Here is a 19,726-nt window from a genome sequence, read left to right as displayed (position 1 = left end):
CTTAAGGGTTCCTCTTCCCCATAACCCCATAAGGTTCGTCCCTCCCTCCCTCCCTCCCTCCCTCTCTCCCTCCCTTCGTCCCTCCCTCCCTCCCTTCCTCCCTCCCATTCTTGCTTATTTTTGAGATTGACATTTAATTACATTTCACCCTTCCCTTTCCTCCCTCCAGACCCTCCATATCTGTCCCTCCCAACTCGCCTTCAAATTCATAGCCTCTTTTTTTAATCAATTGTTAATTCATACACATATGTATATTATACATATATATTCCTAAATATAACTTGTTCAGTCAATATAATGTTACTTGTTTATGTGTTTTTAGGGCTGACTGGCACTGGACATCCAGATGGTGTACCATCCCTAGGGAGGGCCACCTGTCCTGCTCCCAGCTTTACTCAGTTGCCTATAGTTTTTTTGTGCAGGGTTGAGACCTCACGGGCTTTTGCCCATCCAGTTTGGCATGTCTGCTGGTGTCAGACTCTCTCTTGGGCAGTCATGTTGATGTGACTTTACAGGTGTAGCTTCTGATGCTACTAGGAGACACAATATAAGAGCTCCCCAGTCCTCTAGCTCCTACAGACTCCTGCCTCCTCTTTCTCAGTGAGCCTTAGATATGAGAGTACTTTGTAGATGTATCCATTGGGAATGGGCTCCATGACTCTGCATTTTGATTGGCTGTGGTTTTCTGTAGTGGTTTCTGTGCAAACAGAGGTTTCCTTGATGAGGGGTGAAGACTACATTTACCTGTGGGTCTAAGGACAGATGTTTACAGATTGTTGTTAGGGATTATACTGTTTTAGTAAATTAGTGGTTGTAGATTCTCCTCCAGTAACCATGATTTCAGTAGCACCTAGTGGTTAGCTAGGTTTCCAGCACAAGAAGGCATGGTACCCTTCTTGTTGAGTGGAGCTGAAGTCCAATTGGAGAGCATGTATTATGACCAGGGTATTCGTGCTTTTCCTCACCTGTAGTGTTACTGTGCCATGCTGGTTGTGTTTTCTTAATCATAACTATTCTGGCTAGGGTGAGACAGAGTCCCAAAATGATGTCCTTCATTTCCATTTCCTTAATGGCTAAAAAATAATTGGCCATGTGTGTGCTTTCTTTTGAGATGTGTCTGTTCATTTTATTAGCCCATTTATCAATTATCAGTTTTATGGTTTGGGCTTTGTAGTTCTTTATATATGTTAGTTGTCAACCTCCTAGCTGAGGTATTACTGGCAGAGATTTTTCTCCCATTCTGTTTGCTCTACTGATAGTTTGCCTTGCTGTGCAGAAACTTTTAGTTTCATGTAGTCCTGTTTGTTTCCTCTTGGGACTATCTCCTGTACTATTGGAGTCCTGTTCAGAAAGTTCTTGTTTCTGTACTTGAAACTTCACATATATTCCCTGCTTTTCCACCAGCAATTTCAGGGGTTCAGGTTTGGAGTTAACACCTTTGGTGTTCTGGGATGAGTGAAAGCTGGGCTAAAGTTTATTTTTCTCTGGGTAGACATTCAGTTTTGCCAGCAGTGTTTGCTGTAATTTCAGGAAAATGGGTGGATCTGGAAAGTAAGGTGACCCAGTCTCAGAAATATGAAAATCACATATTTTTGCTCATATGCAGATATAACTTTTAATGTTTGCATGTATGTAAGTAAGGGGTTGTGAGAGTGGGGAGAGACAGGAGGGGAACAGGTGGTGTTGAGGGGTGGGTCATGTGACATTTGTGACATGAATATGGGAGGGAGGGTACAAGGCAGGGAATATGAAAGAGGGTGGAATAGGGAAAAAATGTGGGAGAGAAACAACAAATTTTGTTTGAAAACACCATAATGGAACCCAATTTTTTTATAAGCTAATAAAAGTGTAAAAGTGAAACTAATATTAGTGAGACATTGAGGACTAGCATAAATATTTGCCAATGGGCAGTTAAGCTTTTGTCATGAAGATTTTGACTACAAATGGTTAGGTCTAAACACCAAATTTATTGTAGCAAGTATACTAAGAATAAGGCATGCCATAGTTACTAGAACTACTTATTCCCTTAAGCAGGGGCACCTTATATGCAGACTGCTATGCAAATGTGTGCAGGTTAAATAGAGTGTCACGGCTCTGCCTTTGAGACACTCATGGAATTCCAGAGGACTGGCAAGAACCTTTGTATTCCTGACAGTAGTGTTTCTGATAGCACTGTTGAGCAGTCTCATATTTTGAGTGTCAGTTTTATTTAGCAAGTTGAACCTGTGGCCCTCTTTGTCATGGTATCCCCAGAAGCTCACTGTTTTATTTGTGCCTTGTACTTTTAAGTCTTTCACTGGTTTTAATTATCTTTGTTGTCAGCTTAGATCCTTGGATTAGAAAGTACAATCCTAGTTTTCATATATTTCAAGCTGGCTCGTTATTCTATACTCTACTGCATTTTCTTATGGCTCTAAGTTTCATTTAAAAATTTCATCTCAATGCTTATGGTGTTGGACTTTTAAAAAATAGTTTTGTTTATTTATTCTTAACAGAGTTTCATTATGTACCAAGAATGGCCTCGAATTCAGAGTCTGTTCCATATAGTACTAGAAATTACTAGCAAGAATAGTCAGACAAGAAAAAGAAATGAAAGGCATTCAGATCAGACAGGAAGAAGAAAAATCATCCTGATTTCCACATGGGGTGATATGTAAGTAGGAAATCCTAATGAAAACTGCACATACACATACACAAAACCCTGCTAGAATGACTTAATCCATTGTAGTGATAGGATACAAGTTAATGTACAAAAATCAGTTTTATTCTTTATGCTAATCAGTCTGTTGGAGGGAGCAATCAGGAAAAGAACCCTCTTTATGATAATGTAAAATAATAAAATAATTGGAGCTGGGGAGAGAGAGCTCTTTATTGTCCAGTCTTGAGGATCAGAGTTTCTAGCATCCACTTAAAAGCCAGACCTGGGCCTGGGTGTTTCTTTAACCCCAAGACTGACAAGTGGAGACAGAAGGATGACTGGGGCCTGGCAAATGAATGCAAGCCTTGCTGAAACACTGCAGGAGTCTACTTCAGAGGAACTCAACAAGGAGTGATGGAAGGGGATGCTTAATGCCTTCCTCTCCTAGCCTTTCACGTGCAGTGTCTGCACTCACACCTGTGTGCATACGCCTCTATGCCCCCCCCCAATAATAACAATACTTTATGGATTGATTTAACCAAAGAGAAAAATTGACAGGTAGTATCTGTGTTCATGGACTGCATTTGTTTCTAGGTACTGCTTAGCTCTTGATAGAATCAGAGATGCATATTGCACTGAGAGATATTTCGTACCAGAGCATACAAATATTTATAATTCTGTTAGAAGGAAAATGTGGTTCTTTTGAAACCACTTTTGTAAAACAGTAACAATAAAAATAACCAAAGTTACTTCAGGACTGGGGTGTAGCTCAGCCTAATATGTGAGAGACTCTGGGTGCTGTGGGATAATGCTTTTGTACAAGGTAAAGATTTGTCACTCATATTAGTTTAATAAAAAGCTGATTGACCAATAGCCAGGCAAGAAGTATGTGTGTGTATAGGTGTGACGACCAGACTAGGATAATTTTGGGAAGAGGAAAGGCAGTCACTACCCAGCTGTAGAGGAAGTAAGATGAAAATGCTACACTGAGGAAAGGTACTAAGCTACATGGCTAAACATAGATAAGAATTATGGGTTAGTTTAGGTTTTAAGAGCTAGTTAATAATAAGCCTGAGTTAACAGGTCAAACAGTTTATAAGTAATATAAATCTCTGTGTGTTTCTTTGGTACTAAATGGCTGCTGGACCAGGCAAGATAGAACTGTCCATCTATATCTGTGTTTTTAATACCAAATAAATAAATAAAAATTAAAACAGTAGGAAGGAAAAAAAACCCACAAAAGATAAAGATTACTTCATACTTCTTCCTTTTAGAGAGAACAGTAGGTATTCTTTAAAACACACACATTATGTCGCCTTTTTTTTTTTTTTTTTTTGGACACATTACAGCGTTAAAACTAGGTCCTGAGTCCTTCAAGTTTGATGGTGCAGTGGAAGCTGTGGCTGTGCGGCAAGCTGAGAAGTATTACATCCTCCGTCCAGAAGTAATCGAAACCTATTGGTATCTGTGGCGTTTCACCCACGACCCAAGATACAGGCAGTGGGGCTGGGAAGCAGCACTGGTAAGTACACTCACTTCTGTTGTCTCAGCTGATTGGGCAGGGCTGCCCCTGGACCATGTTATCCTCATCCCCGTTACTTGGTTTCAAGAAACATACGTTTTCCTTTCTCTGGGGAAGAAACTGTTCTCAGTTTGTTTGTTGAGCAGTTCAAACGAGCCTTAGACTCCTATCTGCTCTCTATCAGTATTTTCATAGCTGCATGCACTCGCTATTCTAGTAAGCAACTATCAGGTGTTATTTAAAAGGCAGTCTGCCAAAGCTGTTACAGAATAAACAATATTATTTTTATTATATCTTTTTAATGTTTAACCACTGAGGAAAAAAGCATTGTCATATTAACCCAGATTCATAGCCTGGGAAGATGATTCTTTTTCATTTTACCTTGCATTCTAATAATTCCTGTGTGGACCAGTAAATTGTTTTTAGAAATAGGTTAAAAGACAAAATGTGGCATACACACATAGAAGGAGAGAGAGAGAGAGAGAGAGTTCAGAAGCAGGAATTTGTTATGGTTAGTAGTAAAGGAAGCAGTCCATTTACTCTTCAGTAGTCAACATTCACATTGAGTGTGGTAGTACCTGCTTTTATAATCCTAACCTTTAGAAGGCTACGGTAGGAGCTGTCGTAAGTATGAAACTAGACTAGGCTGCTAAGGGAGCCCAAAGCTTGCCTGGGCCTAAAATGTTCTGATATGACGATGAGCTAGTCTTTAAAACAAACAAAAACATTTATTTATTATTTGTATATATCCCATGAGTGTGCATTCCTCTGGAGGGCAGAAGAGGTGACTGATCCTCTGGAACTGGAATTACAAGTGATTCTGGGCCCTCTGATGTAGGTGATGGGAACAAAACAAAACAAACAAACAAAAAAAAAAACAAAAAAGAAGAAGAAAAGAAAAAAGGGAAAGAACTTGGTTAAGCACTTTTTGTTGTTAGCTAGCTTTCCGGTAGAAAAGGAGGCCAGGAGAGTAGGGCAGGCAGCAAGAGCAGGAAGACGCCACAGTAGCAGTGGTGAGTGAAGTACTGCGCCTTCATTGCACAGTGCTCGGTGTTAGACAGAGGAGCTGAAGAAAGAGCTTTATTGTTTATTATTATTATTTCGAGTGCTTTCGGCTTTTCCTGAACAGTCCAGCCCTGAAGTGTGCCATCTGCACCAGCAAGATATTCGGTGGCTTTGACTTAAAAGTAGAGTTATAAGTAGATTGTTTTTGATTTAATACATTTGATTTATGCATGTTCAAGGACACATGAAAAAATACAATAAGTATTTTAAATTCTAGTCAAGTATTAGAACACAGTAGTTAAGAGAGAACGAATTGCTCAGCTCAATTTCTCCATCTGAAAAGTAGAGCTGTTAACCTCCTAGGATTATGAAATTTAAATGCCAGAGCAATGAAGCTCTTCGAATGGCCTTCAGCAGATTGTTGACTCCTAAATAGTAGCCATTATTGTCTAGGCTTGTAGGTGTGCATTTCCTGCTACTTCTCACCACTTATGGTGCCTAACTAATTAGACTTGGGTATACAGTGTCTCAGAATAGAGTATGGTTACAATAAATATCTCCTGTTACTACTATTGTTTAAAGCTCCTAAATTTTTAGGATATTTGAATTAGTATTTGTTCTTAGAAGTGGTCATTGAAATTTATTGTGTATGTGTGTGTGTGTACTCATGCATGTGTATGTGGAGTTCAGACGTGTACCATTGCACTCTGCTTTTTTCATGAATTCTGGAGAGCTGAATTCAGGTCCTCACTTTCCAGGACAAGTGCTTTATTAGCCATTTCCTCTACCTCTATTACAAGCTAGCTTCTATCTTTGTGCCAGACAACTCCCTAATTCAGAAAGAATAGGTCAAATTTGACATTTAAGTCAGGAAAACATAAGCTTATTCTAGAGAGATTATAGTATTAGGGAAAGACATCCCATTGCAAATTGTTTTTCCAGTATGAGAATATTTCTATTCAATAACACTATGCTTAGACTTAATATATTATCAGTTTGATCAGTTTTCTTACAGATTTATATAAGTGTTTGTTTTTCTTTTTGATAGAGACAGGGTCTCACTATATAGCCCTGACTGTCCTAGAACTCACTTTGTAGAAGACCAGGCTGGCTTCGAACTCACAGAGGTCCATCTGTCTGCTTCCCAGCAAGGCAATTATGCCTATCCTTTCTATGAACTTTTGAATGCAATCTTTCAATTTGTCCTTCAGAATTGAATTCCAAAGAATTAATTGTCCTCTCTGCTTTCCTTCACAGGCTATTGAAAAGTATTGCCGAGTCAGTGGTGGGTTTTCCGGAGTCAAGGATGTGTACTCCCTCACTCCGACGCACGATGACGTGCAGCAGAGCTTCTTTCTTGCTGAGACATTAAAGTAAGCATATACGCAAAAGTGTTTTTAAGTAAGATATAAGAAGATAAAAACTGTTTCTATTACTATAATGTTGCTATTCAGGAATATATTGGGTAATGTTGAAATTAAATTAATCATATCATTCAACTCAAATAATTAGTTCTTTATGGTGACAACTTTTAAAATACTGTCTTTCTGAAATGTAGTGTTCTCTCTAATCACGCTTTAGCAGGAGCACACCAGAACCACTTCGTCCCCATGTGACTGTAACCTAGTATTCATTGGTCCTCTGCCCCTTCCTCTTCCTCTCTAGGCTCTGGTTACTACTGTTACCCCCCTATTTGGTCACCCTTCTTACATTTCACATATGAATGAGATCATACAGATACTTGTTTTTCTGGGCCGGCATCTTTCCCTGGACATAATAATTTTTAGATCCACCCAGGCTGATAGAAATGACAAATTTTCATCATTTTTAATGGATGAATAATATTCCACTGTAGATATGTGCCACATATTTATCTGTTCATTAACACTTTTGTAGAGTAGTGTTGCTGTATAATTGCTAAATAATCAAATTGTGACTATATGTTACATGTAGTTTTTATGTAGTTGGGTTGGTAAATATTAAGCCCTGTCTCTAAGAATGACTGTAAGGTATTTTATAGCTATTTTATCAAATAAATGTTCTCTTCTGGTGGTGCAGATCTCTAATCCTAAAACTCTAGAGATAAGATGTACCAGGCTTTTTCTTTTGAGCTACCAACCAGCTCATGACTTCTTATTAGTTATGAATACTCAGCCTAGCTTAGGCTTTTTTCTGGCTAGCTCTCTTTAACTTAAACTAACCTGTTTCTCTCTATCTACCTTCTGCCTCTGGGCATTTTAGCTTTCTTTCCTTCTATATGTCATGCTTTCATTGCTTCTCACATCTGGCTGGTAGCTGCCTGGAATCTGGCTCTAGCCATGTCCCACTTTTTCCCTCCTCCTCTCCTTTTCTCTTCTCTCCTTTCTCCTACTTATTCTCTCTGCCCACCAGCCTGTCTATCCTCCCTCTCCTGCCTAGCAATTGTCCATTCAGCTTTTTATTGGACCAGTCAGGTACCTTAGGCAGGCAAGGTGAAACAAATGCAGCACATTTTTACAGAATTAAACAAATGCAGGACAAACAAATATAACACATCTTAACATTGTTGTTAACAAAGGCAGCAAAAACAAATGTAACTCATCTTTGCCTAGTTAAATTAATATTCTACAATAAGAAGACCTGAGCATTGCCAACCCTGGGCCATCCTGAGCTATATACGCATGTAACATATATAGCAAGACTCTGGCTCAAAAAATAATAATAATAATAAATCAGAGGATGGGGTGGTTAGTATCTTTATGTGAGATATTGTGTTCCTGCCCTTTTATGTACTTTATAATCACTTAGAAAACTTCTTAAAGCATAGATACAATGGTCCATAACTACAAAGTTTTTGTAGGCTGAGGTAGAGCCAGGCAGTATGATGGTCTTCTTTGGACCCAGCTGAGTTCAGAATACATCTCTTAGGAATGATCATATATGTTTCAATGGTACCAAATGATAATGTAGCTATCATCAGCCATTCTTCCCATATGGTTTTATATAAAGATACATGTAAACAAAAAAGACAGTTTGGAGCTTATACTCAAAAGCTCAGGTGGAGCTCTGTAAATAGGCCTGGAGTAGGGGTGGGGGTTATTAATTACATATGTGTGCTTTCTTAAAGGCATGCAAAACAATTATGTCTTTATATCACCAGTAGCTAAATTTCATGTTTATGTTTCTTGTATATTACACATGGATGACTTGAAAACACGTCATTTGCCTAGCACATGTTTACTGCCCGTCACCACTCAGCCACGGGGATGCACAAAGGACATGTGTCCTGCTGTACTCTGATGTAAATAGGGTTCACTTATGTCTGGTAGGTTAGAGCGGAACAGTGGGTTATCATATTCATCCATATTGAATTTTTCTTTTATGAATACTAGTCTTAATGTTTTCCAGTATTGTTTAGTCTCTAAGTTAGTGCTGTTTCTGCTTTCCCTTTAATACATCAGTATGCTGTGTGCTTCTCTTTTCTTGTTGCTTCGTTCTACTCCTTTCCACGTCTTCATTATTCCAGATAGCTCAGGACATCTGCCTGGCCATGAGTTTCCCACCTCTGGGTCTTCCTTGTGTCTGCGTGTCCTGTGTACTTAGGCCTGCATCTGTATCAAATAGTTGTAAGAGCACTGGACCTTAAGACAGAGTGACAGCTTTAGTTATTCAGTGCTGTATCCTAGCTCAATGAACATTCACAGTAAATTTTTGTGCTTTACATGTAAAGCTGTGGAATTTGACACGGGTTGTGGTAGAGCTTTCCTTTCTCTTTCTCCTTAGCTCCTCTCTCTCTCTCTCTCTCTCTCTCTCTCTCTCTCTCTCTCTCTCTCTCTCTCTCTCTCTGTCTCTCCTGGGTATCAAACCCAGAGCCTTGTTAGCACAGGTTTGGCAAACATTCGACTTCTGATCTATATCTTCAGCCCTTTGCCCCTTGTTTCTCTTGCTACCTCTCATCAAAGCCATCTAGGTTTGCCTTTCCGTATACACATACATACACGTAGTTTTCCTCACTTAAAAACAACACTGTTCTCTGGATAATTTGAGGGTTAGTTACCAGCATTTGGTATTTCAGCATGGCTTTCAAGAATGGATGATCTGGATATGAGGGAGGTAGGGAGGAACTGGTAGGAGTGGAGGGAGGGGAAACTGTAATTAGAGTATATTATGTGATGGGAATTTTTTTTCAATAAAAACAAAAAAATATTTAAATAAGAAGAAAAGGATATTCTACATGGTCACAATTCAGTTTTCATATTCAGAAGATTTAACAGTCATACAGTTCTATGGTATGACATAGTCCATCTAAATTTTTCTTCTATTATTTCAAAATATATTTCAGGTTTTTTAAAATACCAGTTTAAGATACAGTTTTACTGTATTTAGTTCTCATTTCTTTCTCTTTTTGTTTTGTTTCTAGAGATGGGGTTTCTCTATAGCTTTGGAACCTGTCCTGGAACTTGCTCTGTAGACCAGGCTGGTCTTGAACTCATAGAGATCCACCTGCCTCTGCCTCTGCCTCTGCCTCCTGAGCACTGGGATTAAGGACATGTGCCACAACCACCACTGGGCTAGTTTTCATATCTCTTTAGTCACCTTTAATGTGTGTGTGTGTGTGTGTGTGTGTGTGTGTGTGTGTGTGTGTGTGTATGCATATGTATATATACCTTTCCAGACAGATTTTAGTCTTTTGCAAAATTAACACTTTTTTAAGAATTTGGATTAGTTTCTATGAAGATTATTCCTCAATTATATTCCAGATTGTTTTCTAATTGTTGGGTTTCACTTAAGTATCTTTTTGATTAATATTATAAATGATGTTTGTTCCTCATCCTGCTCTGTAAAGAGGTCATGATAGCAGTCCAGTTATCATTGGTGCTTTGGGGTTAGCACATAGATTAGGTTGGTCCTAAGATTGTATAATAATAAGCTGTCTGAGGAGAGATCTTTTTGCAGCAGTCTTTCTAGGCTTATCAGCATCCTTTGCCTGAATCAGATGTGACAATAGAGACAATAGAAGATGCTAGTTGTAGTTTCCTTTATGCTTCTCAGAAGCTACAATGGCCTTCTCTCTCTTTTGCTTCAGCTCTCATCCTTGCTGGTGGGAATGCAAATTTTTGCAACCACTTTGGAAATCAGTGTGGCAGTTTCTCAGGAAACTGGGAGTCAACCTACCTCAGAATCCAGCAATTCTACTCTTGGGAATATACCCAAGAGTTGCCCAATCATATTACAAAAGCATTTGTTCAACTATGTTCATAGCAGCACTATTTGTAATAGCCAGAACCTGGAAACAACCTAGGTGTCCCTCAATGGAAGAATGGATAAAGAAGGTGTGGCACATATACACATTAGAATTCTACTCAGCTGTAAAAACAGTGACATCTTGAATTTTGCATGCAAATGGATGGAAATAGAAAACACTTTACTGAGTGAGAGAACCCAGACCCAAAAAGATGAATATGGTATGTACTCATTCATTAGTGGATTCTAGCCATAAACAAAGGACATTGAGCCTATAGTTTACGATCCTAGAGAAGCTAAATAAGAAGGTGAACCCAAAGAAAAACATATATTTATCCTCCTGGATATTGGAAGTAGACAAGATCACTGGGCAAAAGTTGGGAGCACGGGGGTTGGGGTGGGGGGAAGAGGAGATGGGGAGAGAGAAGGGAGAAGGGGAGGATTGGGGGGATCTTGGGGGGATGGGATGGTTGAGATGGAGGAAGGGTGGATGTGGGAGCAGGGAAGAAGATAGCAGTTAGTGTTTTAATTACTACAGGTGGCAACTGATTGACATGGCAGTGACATAGTGAATTAAGGGCCATTTTACCTTTCGTATTTCCCCATGGAAGCTGTCCTGTGAATTAACTTGTGATGGCTTTTTTCCCTGAAAATTCAAAGGGCTCTATGCTGTTTTGTTTTCTTCAGTAGTCCTACGTTATTTATTATGTGTGTTGATGGTTTAACAGAAGACTGTATAACCATCAGTATTATCAGTTAAAGTCAGTAGATCCTTTAATACTTCTTTTCTTAAAATTCTCATACTCTATGAATATAAAATACATTCAGTATGTCAATAAACCCCATTTATTAATTTTTATAAGAGAGCCATTAACAAAATACAGTCTTTTGGAGGAAAAAATAGTTGTTTAACTTGAAAACCATGAAGGAGCTGTAATGGAAGTGGGGTATTTTAACCAGAGTTGATGCTGAAATCAGATGAATTGGTGTTTGGGATCAGCCATGAAATTGTACATGGAGGTTTCTCTCCCACTTAACCACTCAGAGGCTTAATATTACTTACAAATGTTGGCCAGTGGCTCAGATTTATTACTAGCTAGCTCTTACATTAAATTAACCCATTTCTATTAATCTATGTATTGCCACGTGGCCATGATATTACCTTATTTTCTACATGGCTTGCTTCCTAAGCGGCTGACTGGCATCTCCCAGACTCTGCCCTTCTTCACCTCTATCTCTGCTTGGATTTCCCACCTTCCTTGCCATAGGCCAAAGCAGCTTTACTTATCAACCAATGAGGACAACACATATTTACAGTTTACAGGATTCCACAGCACGAAGCTGGTGGTGGAATATCGTGCTGGGGTTACCAGCTCTGGTATTGAGTGGTTCAGTGCAGGGAGATTCAGTAAGAAGGGAAAATAAAAGATAGCGTTAACATTCCCAGTGTGGGTAATTATGAGGATTGTGATAAGAGTTTAAGAAGAAATACATTTTCAGAAAAAAATAATTACTTTTAATAAATATTTTGAAGAGGCAGTTCAAAAGAGAATTTCCAAAGACTGAGAATAAAGAGTAAAGAAGGCATCTGTATGATCCTTTAAAGTTGTCTCTATACCTAACAAGTTATTTCATTTCAGTTTGGCCAGCTAAACACAATTCATTTATTTATACTTTCTTGAAAGCCATTAAAATGATTAAATGACTGTAGAACACTAGCTAGTGAGGTAATAGAGGGCAGAGACAACTTCTGACAATACATGTTTAAAAGACAGAGCAGAGCAGAGAAGGCTAAGTAACTGTATTGGGGGAGTAAATTTGAACAAGCACATGAATTGATAAATGATGGGCACTTTCGAAAATTGAAAGTGGGGGTAGGGAATGTTTATGTGGGAATATTAGACTCTTATTTCCACCCTGCCTAATCTCTGTCCATCTGAATGGAAGAAGATTTCTGATGAGAGAAACCTCAGCTATAGAGGCTGTGGTCTTGGAGGCAATAGGCACCGTTAAAAAGACTTTCTTTGGGGAATTTCATTAGCTCATAGAAAAAAAAACCTTGATACTGACACATGAGATTCCTCATCAAGACAAAATAACAATGTCCTCACCCACTGCCCAGAGTCAAAGTCCTAGTAAACACCAGCCTGCCTACTGCTTCTAATCAGCCTTTCAGTGTCTTGCTTTCAAGTGTTAATTAGCAGCTCTGGTTTAGGAATATTTGTCATACTATGAGACTGTGTGTGTCTTTTCTCAATCCTTTATTCTGCGGTAATGTCTGTCTTTGGAGTTGAGATGTTTTTCCTGTATGCAGCAGAAGGATGGATCTCGTTGTCGTATCTGTTCTGTTAGCCTTTGTCTTTTTATAGGCAAATTGAGAACATTGATATTAAGAGATATTAATGGCCAGTGATTGTTAGTTCCTGTTATTTTTTGGTTTTGTTGGTGGTGATGTGTTAGGCTTTCATTGAATTGCAGCTCAGTTAACATTTATTTGGATATTTGATAGAAAAAAACATACACATTGAGGTTACCTCTCAACCAGTTTTTCTGAGTTCATATATATCCAGCATCAAGGAGCTAAGAGAAATCAGAGGTTAGTGGGAAAATATCTTCTTACTAAATTTATTGTTAAAGGAAGCAAGGCAGCAAAGTTATTGGCAAATTTGCTATGTTGTGTCTGCTGCCACTGATAATAAAGTCAGTCTCTGGGGCAACAAGTTTGTCTGTAAGTCTTCATGTCTAAAAGTCAGTCTTCTAGTATTTGAATCTCAAGTGCTTTAAATAAATTCACCAGAATGAATCATTTAACTTTTTCCTAGAGGTTAAGAGTACAGGTTACAATGCTAACTGAAGTTACTGGGAAACACTGGGGTGATACTCTTTCCCCACCCTTTAAATTGTTGCTCCCTGCTGGGGCCATTGCTTTCACTTCTTTGCTCTTGAATTAGATTTTCACTCTGGGTTTGTTTCTCTTTTTTTAAGTCTAAATCATCAAAGTATAGAAAAGATGTAAAATGTGAAGCACTTCATCTAACAGGTACTTATTGCTAAGTGCCTGGTCTGTGTTGGCTGTTGTTTCTATGCATCAGTGTGTCAAAGTCAGTGCCGTGGAGAGTAGTCCTGTAGTCATTTTATCCTAGCGTCCCTCCTCCATTCTTCCCTAACTTACAGTTGCTGTATTGATAGCCTGCTTATGAAGACATGCCATGCGTGCCATCTGTATCCCTGTCATTTGCTTTCCTACCTCTGCTCTGTCTTATTTGCAGTGTTTCTTCATAATACAGATATGTTGACTTTATCTGGTTCTACCAGCAGAATTAAGTTTCACAACCAAGGGTCTCCTAAATTCCTCTCTTCTAAAGTCTACCACATGGCACTCAGTAAAACGAGTGTTGAATCTGTTCTATAAGTCTGTGCTCTGTTATGTGAGGTAGGAGTTGAGTGTTTGCATCTCTGGTCACTTACATAATTTTTAAAAAGATTCTTTCCTTTGTTTGTTTATTGCATTGGTGGTTTGCCTGTGTGTATGTCTGTGTGAAAGTACTGGATCCCCTGGAACTGGAGTTAAAGGCAGTTGTTAGCTGCCATCTTTTTGCAGAGGACCCAGGTTTTGGGAATTGAACTTGGGTCCTCTGGAAGAGCAGCCAATAGTCTTAACCACTGAGCCATCTCTCCAGCCTCCACTTACATAATTTTTAATTGTGTGATTTTATCACTTCCAATTATACTTTTAAGACATTATCTGGCCGGTTGTGGTGGCGCACACCGGTAGGATTTGCTGAAGGAGGCAGAGGCAGGAGGATCACGAGTTCGAGGCCAGCCTGGGCTACACATGGGCTGGAGAGATGGCTCAGTGGTTAAGAGCATTGCCTGCTCTTCCAAAGGTCCTGAGTTCAATTCCTGGCAACCACATGGTGGCTCACAACCATCTGTAATGAGGTCTGGTGCCCTCTTCTGGCCTGCAGACACACACACAGACAGAATATTGTATGCATAATAAATAAATATTTAAAAAAAAAGACATCTGATTGTTCTATCTCCTATTTTAAGTTCTTCCATACCCTCTTTTTAACCCACTTTTCTCTATAGTACCTGCCTTTTAACATATTTTCTTTTTCGTTGTTTTGTTTTTGTTTGTTTTTTAAAAGAGGGTTTCTTTATGCCCCCTTAACTGTCCTAGGACTTGCTCTGTAGACCAGACTGACCTCAAACCAAAAAAAGCATTCTCCTGCTTCTGCCTCCCTGGTGCTCTTAAGACATGCATATGCCACCACACACAGCTTATAAAATAATTTTCTAAACATTATCAAATTAGAATATAAATTCCCTGGAATAGATAAGATTTTTCTATATTTTGTTTATTATTTTATACACTGAGGCTTGCACATACAGCTTTAATATTTAATCTATTCCAGATGAAGACCTGAGTCACTTGACTTCCAGGGGACAGCTGAAAACAACATCAGTTATTGTTATAAGGTTTTACAAAAACAGGAGTAGCATTAAGAGGACAGTAGTCATGTCTTTCCCTTGTTGTAGGGAGAGGGCCCACTTGTTTGTTCTGGCCGCCCAGCTAGATTAGCCCCAAAATAACCACATAGAAACTGTATTCATTAAAACACTGCTTGGCCCATTAGCTCTAGTTTCTTATTGTCTAATTTTTCGATTTAACCCATTTCTATTAATCTGTGTATTGCCACGTGGCTGTGGCTTACCAGGAAAGATTCTAACCTGCATCCGTCTGAGGCGGATGATCCATGGCTTCTCTGACTCTGCTTTCTTTCACCCAGCATTCAGTTCTGTCTCCCCACCTACCTAAGTTCTGCCCTATCACCAGGCCCAAAGCAGTTTCTTTATTCATTAACCAATGTAAACAACACATAGAAAGAAGGTCCTCCTACACCATTTCCCCTTTTCTGTTTAAACAAAAAGGAAGGCTTTGATAACAAAACAGGTATCAAGCAAGAACTACAGTTACCATATTTATATCTACTTTATCTTTTATCATCACCGAGGAAAACTATAATAATAACTATCTATTCTTCAACTCCATCAAAGACTCCAGAAGGATATATTACCTAAGTAAACAGTAAGTGCATTGTGAGCAACTTCTAAAACTCTAGAAATGACAGAGACATCTCACTGCCTGGACAGTCACCCAAAGTTTCTCTGTACTGTTGGGGCATCCATCTTCAGCCTACAGGCCCATAGTATCCAGCAGACCTTTCCATGAAGCAGGAAATTTCAAAGACAGTTCAGTCACTTTCTTCTGTGTCCTGCAGAATGTCTCGCAGACTTTTCATGAAGCAGGAACCCCGAAGGATCATCTCACCTTTAGGCAAGTTCAGCAGTCATTTCTCTGTGGGTCCTGCATGTCTAATCAAGCAGTCCAGGCAAGAGCAGTTTCTTGCCCAAATGGCTAACCAGCTCCATAAGAAGCCTCTTCAATGCCCATCTTCCTCTTGAAGTAGCTGGTGCTGCCAGGAGCAGATATGTCTCACTGTCATGAAAAGTCCTAAATTTTTAAAATATTTAAATGCCATATTCTGAAGGTCTCTGAAAGATTTGAAGAATACCTATCTAACTGAAATGTATCTCTATACATCTAGAAAATCTAGCTAACGTGACTACAACAAGCTTGACTATTATAGGTGATTATTTATTAACAATCTATATTTCTTAATTATACATTCCATTTTTAAATGAACTACACAAACACTATACCTTAATCAAAGGCAGAAATATACATATAACAAGATTGACCTTAAGTTTTTATTAATAAACCAAGATCCATACCAATGTAAATTATTCATATCTATATCATATCTCCGTTTAAATGTAAGTAAACATTTATAGACAATATTTCGGAATATGGGCGTAGTTTTTTTCTCCAAACTGTTTCCTGCTGTATGGGGGTGCCGTTAATCAGGTCTTTCATAGTGTATCCTGTTTGCTAGGTTCATCTCAGTCACCAGTTGGGCAAAGTAATTTTTTGAGGGTGTTCATGGCAACCTTTCAGGAGGCTTTGGTCCATGAAACCATTTTGGTATAGAAGAAATACACAGGTTCTCATCTTCTGTGAAAACAAAAGAAGAACCTCTTTTCCAAAGGACCATATCCTTAGACCCAAATTCTGAAGTCAAGATACCTTTATAATATACATGCTGGTTTAGCTTAGCAGCCCATACAATGAAATGTCTCTCTGTACTTAGCTCCTTCGCAGTCAAAAAAATTAAATAAAACACAATAATATACAGAATCCAGATTCTCTGTGAATTTTCCATTTTTATGTGGCTTATTTTTTTTATTCCTTTTAATTTGTGTCTGTACTTTGTCTCTTTAAAGACTTTTTTTAAACAATTTACTTTTTAACTCTCTATATTCTTTTTCTTCTCTCTCCGAAGCCTACGTACATTTATTCAATACTGACCCATTTATAGATTTTTTTTTGTTTGAATCTGGCCTACTATGTATCTGTAATTCTTTTTGGATCAGAAGCGTTTCTTAAAATGCTAAGCAGCTTGGTCTCACCGACCCTGGGTGCTGGCTCTGCCTCTCTCAGGTTTTAAATACCGTTCACCTCAGCTCTAGGACTGCTGGGTGGGAGCCATCCTCAGCACCTAAACTCTGGGTAACACCATGCAGCATATAACACCCCCTTTATTTCGAGTGACAGCTAAATCTGCCACACAGAGCACTGCGCAACCTAGAAACATCTCTGTATATGGCGGCAGGAATCTGCCATGCTCTCCAGCCTTTGCAAGCCTAGTAGACCTGATCCTGCTGCCCGCCCTGGCAGGGAGTGCTGAACCGTGGGCATGATCTCAGCTACTTTCCTCCCAACCCTAAGTGAACACATAAACACCTGAGCCCACAAATGCCATGGAAATGCTCCATAGCCTGAGTTCATGCTGGTGGCATGGCCCACCAGGAAGCCGCACTACGGCTGAATCAGGAAAATCTCTCTTAAAGGAGCTATGGCACACCACCAGTAAACAGTAAAAAGCTGTGTTAAACTTTTTTTTTTCTAGAATTCCTTTTCAAGCCCTCTCAGGTTTTATGTAGATTTAGTTGACCACTTTGGAGTGCAAATTGTTGTAGGGAGAGGGCCCGCTTGTTTGTTCCAGCTGCTTGGCTAGCTTAGCCCCGAAATAACCACACAGAAACTATATTCATTACCTGAAGCTTGTAATTACCCACCTACTGGGGTGTGGCCTCTTATACTATATACACGGATGCAGAACCTGTGTCCATCCCTTTTTCTCCTTCCCCTTGTTTTTTTGTTTTTTGTTTTTGTTTTTTGCCAACTGCTCATTCGGATTATATGGATTTGATCTCCATCCACCGTTCAACAGAGAATCCTCATTTGTGAATTTACTCCTAAATAAATAGCTACCTATTTCTCAAAAAGGGGGGATTGGATGGGATAATAAATTGGTATGAGCTTACTCACACTAATAATAATAGAGAGTAACAGAGTGAATACTTGTGAGTTATTATTTATAGACAATTACATTGGTATAGATTCTTGTATATTGATACAAAGTTAAATTATATTGAATATTATATGCATGCATGCTTCTACCTCTGTTTAGACATTTTTTATATATTGATATATATTTGTCATATTGCAATGTACATTTCTACCTCTGATTAAGATACTTATACATTGTTTACATTTTGAGGTCATTGTTCTCATTTATTGCAGTTGTTTATTGTCTTAGTCTTTAAGTTATATAAGTATTAAGAATTATAGATCAATAGTCATCTATGTTTGTTATAGTTAGACTAATCAGGTTCTTTAGTTACATAGAGATTATATTCTGCATAGATAGATAATCTTCAACCACCTCAAAGAGCTATAGAAAATGGCATTTATATAACTTAGAGTTCTGTTGAAGTGAGACACAATTGCTCCTGGCAACACTGATCTATTCCTGAGATAATGTTGAGCACCGAAGACACTCCACTTGGAGCTTATTTTCTTCTTGGCAAACTGGCCTGTAGGCAAAGAAATGCTCATGCCTCAACCACTGACAAAATACATAATATCTGGAAATGGATAAGCAGCACTGTCAAATCTTGCCAAGACAGGGTAAGATGGTTTTGAAAAATTTCTTGCCTTTGAAAATGGTCTGTTGGTTATTCTAGGCCTTAACCAAAGTTGGTTGCTTCAGCATTGCAAATGAGACTTTGGGTGATTTCCCAGGTAGCCAGTTGTTTCTGTCATTAGTTGCACATTTTGGAAGTGTCTTGATTGCACTTCCTACTTACTAAGTAATATTATTTCCCTTCTCAGATCTTTGATGGGGTTACTTTCCTCTCATGACTTGGCCAAGTTATTTATTATACAAGACTTAAGCTAGTTAGAATGGGATATTTGTTTTTATTGTATTTAATTTTGTATTAGGCTTAGAACTTTATTATTTAAACAAAAGGGGGATGTGCTGTAGAAAGACCTGCAGCTTGTAATTACCCACCTACTGGGGTGTGGCCTCTTATACTATATACAGACGCAGAACCTGCATTAGTCCCTTTTCTCCTCCCCTTACTCCTTTTCGCCAACTGCTTGTCGGATTGTTTGGATTTGATCTCCATCCACCGTTCAAGCAGAGAACCCTGATTTGTGAGTTTACTCCTAAATAAATAACTAGCTCACTTCTGAGCTAGTGTGGGATTTCTTTTAAGCATCCATTCATCACTTGTCTGGTCACACTCCCTGGCTGTGGCTTATTGCTGGATTTAAAACCAGTGCTCGCAGCTGTGAAAATCAGGGAGTCACCTGTGGGGCAGTTTTCAGTAGAGTTGAAGGTTCAGACGAGCTGAAGAGGGAGCACTAAAATAATATAACTCTTGTTAGAAGTTAAACATGTAGGGGACCTACAGCAGTGGCTCTAAAGCGGGAGCGTGAGTCTAAGTCGTCTCAAACGATTCGTCACCAGGACTTCTTACTAATAGGTCTAGAGTGGAGCTTAAGAGTTTGCAGTGCTAGCAAATTCACAGGCGATTCTCACAGCTGCTGGTCTATAGGGATCACTTTGATAAACCACTGATGCCCGTGCTCTGTTAAAGCATTGGTGGAAGCAATTAAGAATCAAGGAACTACCTGCTGACAGAACAGCTGCCACACCATGATGTCAGGTGACAAAACCATCACTTAACTGCTGTATCCATGTAGGTTAGTCTCCAGTCTCTGGAGTACTGGAACCGTGGTTTTCAGTCGTTGATCCTTCTAGCACATGTTACAGTGTTAGATATATTCACTCAAAATTATGTACTTCTTCTTTTTTTTTTTTTTTTTTTTTTTTTTTTTTTTTTTTTTTTTTTTTTTTTTT

At 38.8% G+C, this 19,726-nt stretch overlaps 1 protein-coding gene across 1 annotated transcript in view; it reads left to right on the top strand.

The window, feature by feature from the left end:
- Man1a2 (mannosidase alpha class 1A member 2) overlaps positions 1–19,726 on the top strand; it is a 123,482-nt gene that overhangs the window by 93,588 nt on the left and 10,168 nt on the right. The window contains exons 11-12 of the mRNA XM_005357099.3: positions 3,988–4,160; positions 6,423–6,538. Coding sequence (XP_005357156.1) covers positions 3,988–4,160; positions 6,423–6,538 — 289 coding nt within the window. The remainder of the gene's footprint in view (positions 1–3,987; positions 4,161–6,422; positions 6,539–19,726) is intronic.

The sequence above is a fragment of the Microtus ochrogaster genome, chromosome 21 (genome assembly GCF_000317375.1).
Source record: "Microtus ochrogaster isolate Prairie Vole_2 chromosome 21, MicOch1.0, whole genome shotgun sequence".
NCBI lineage: Eukaryota > Metazoa > Chordata > Mammalia > Rodentia > Cricetidae > Microtus > Microtus ochrogaster.
The sequence above is the reverse complement of the archived record's forward strand: the minus strand, read 5'-3'. Positions and strand labels throughout refer to the sequence as shown.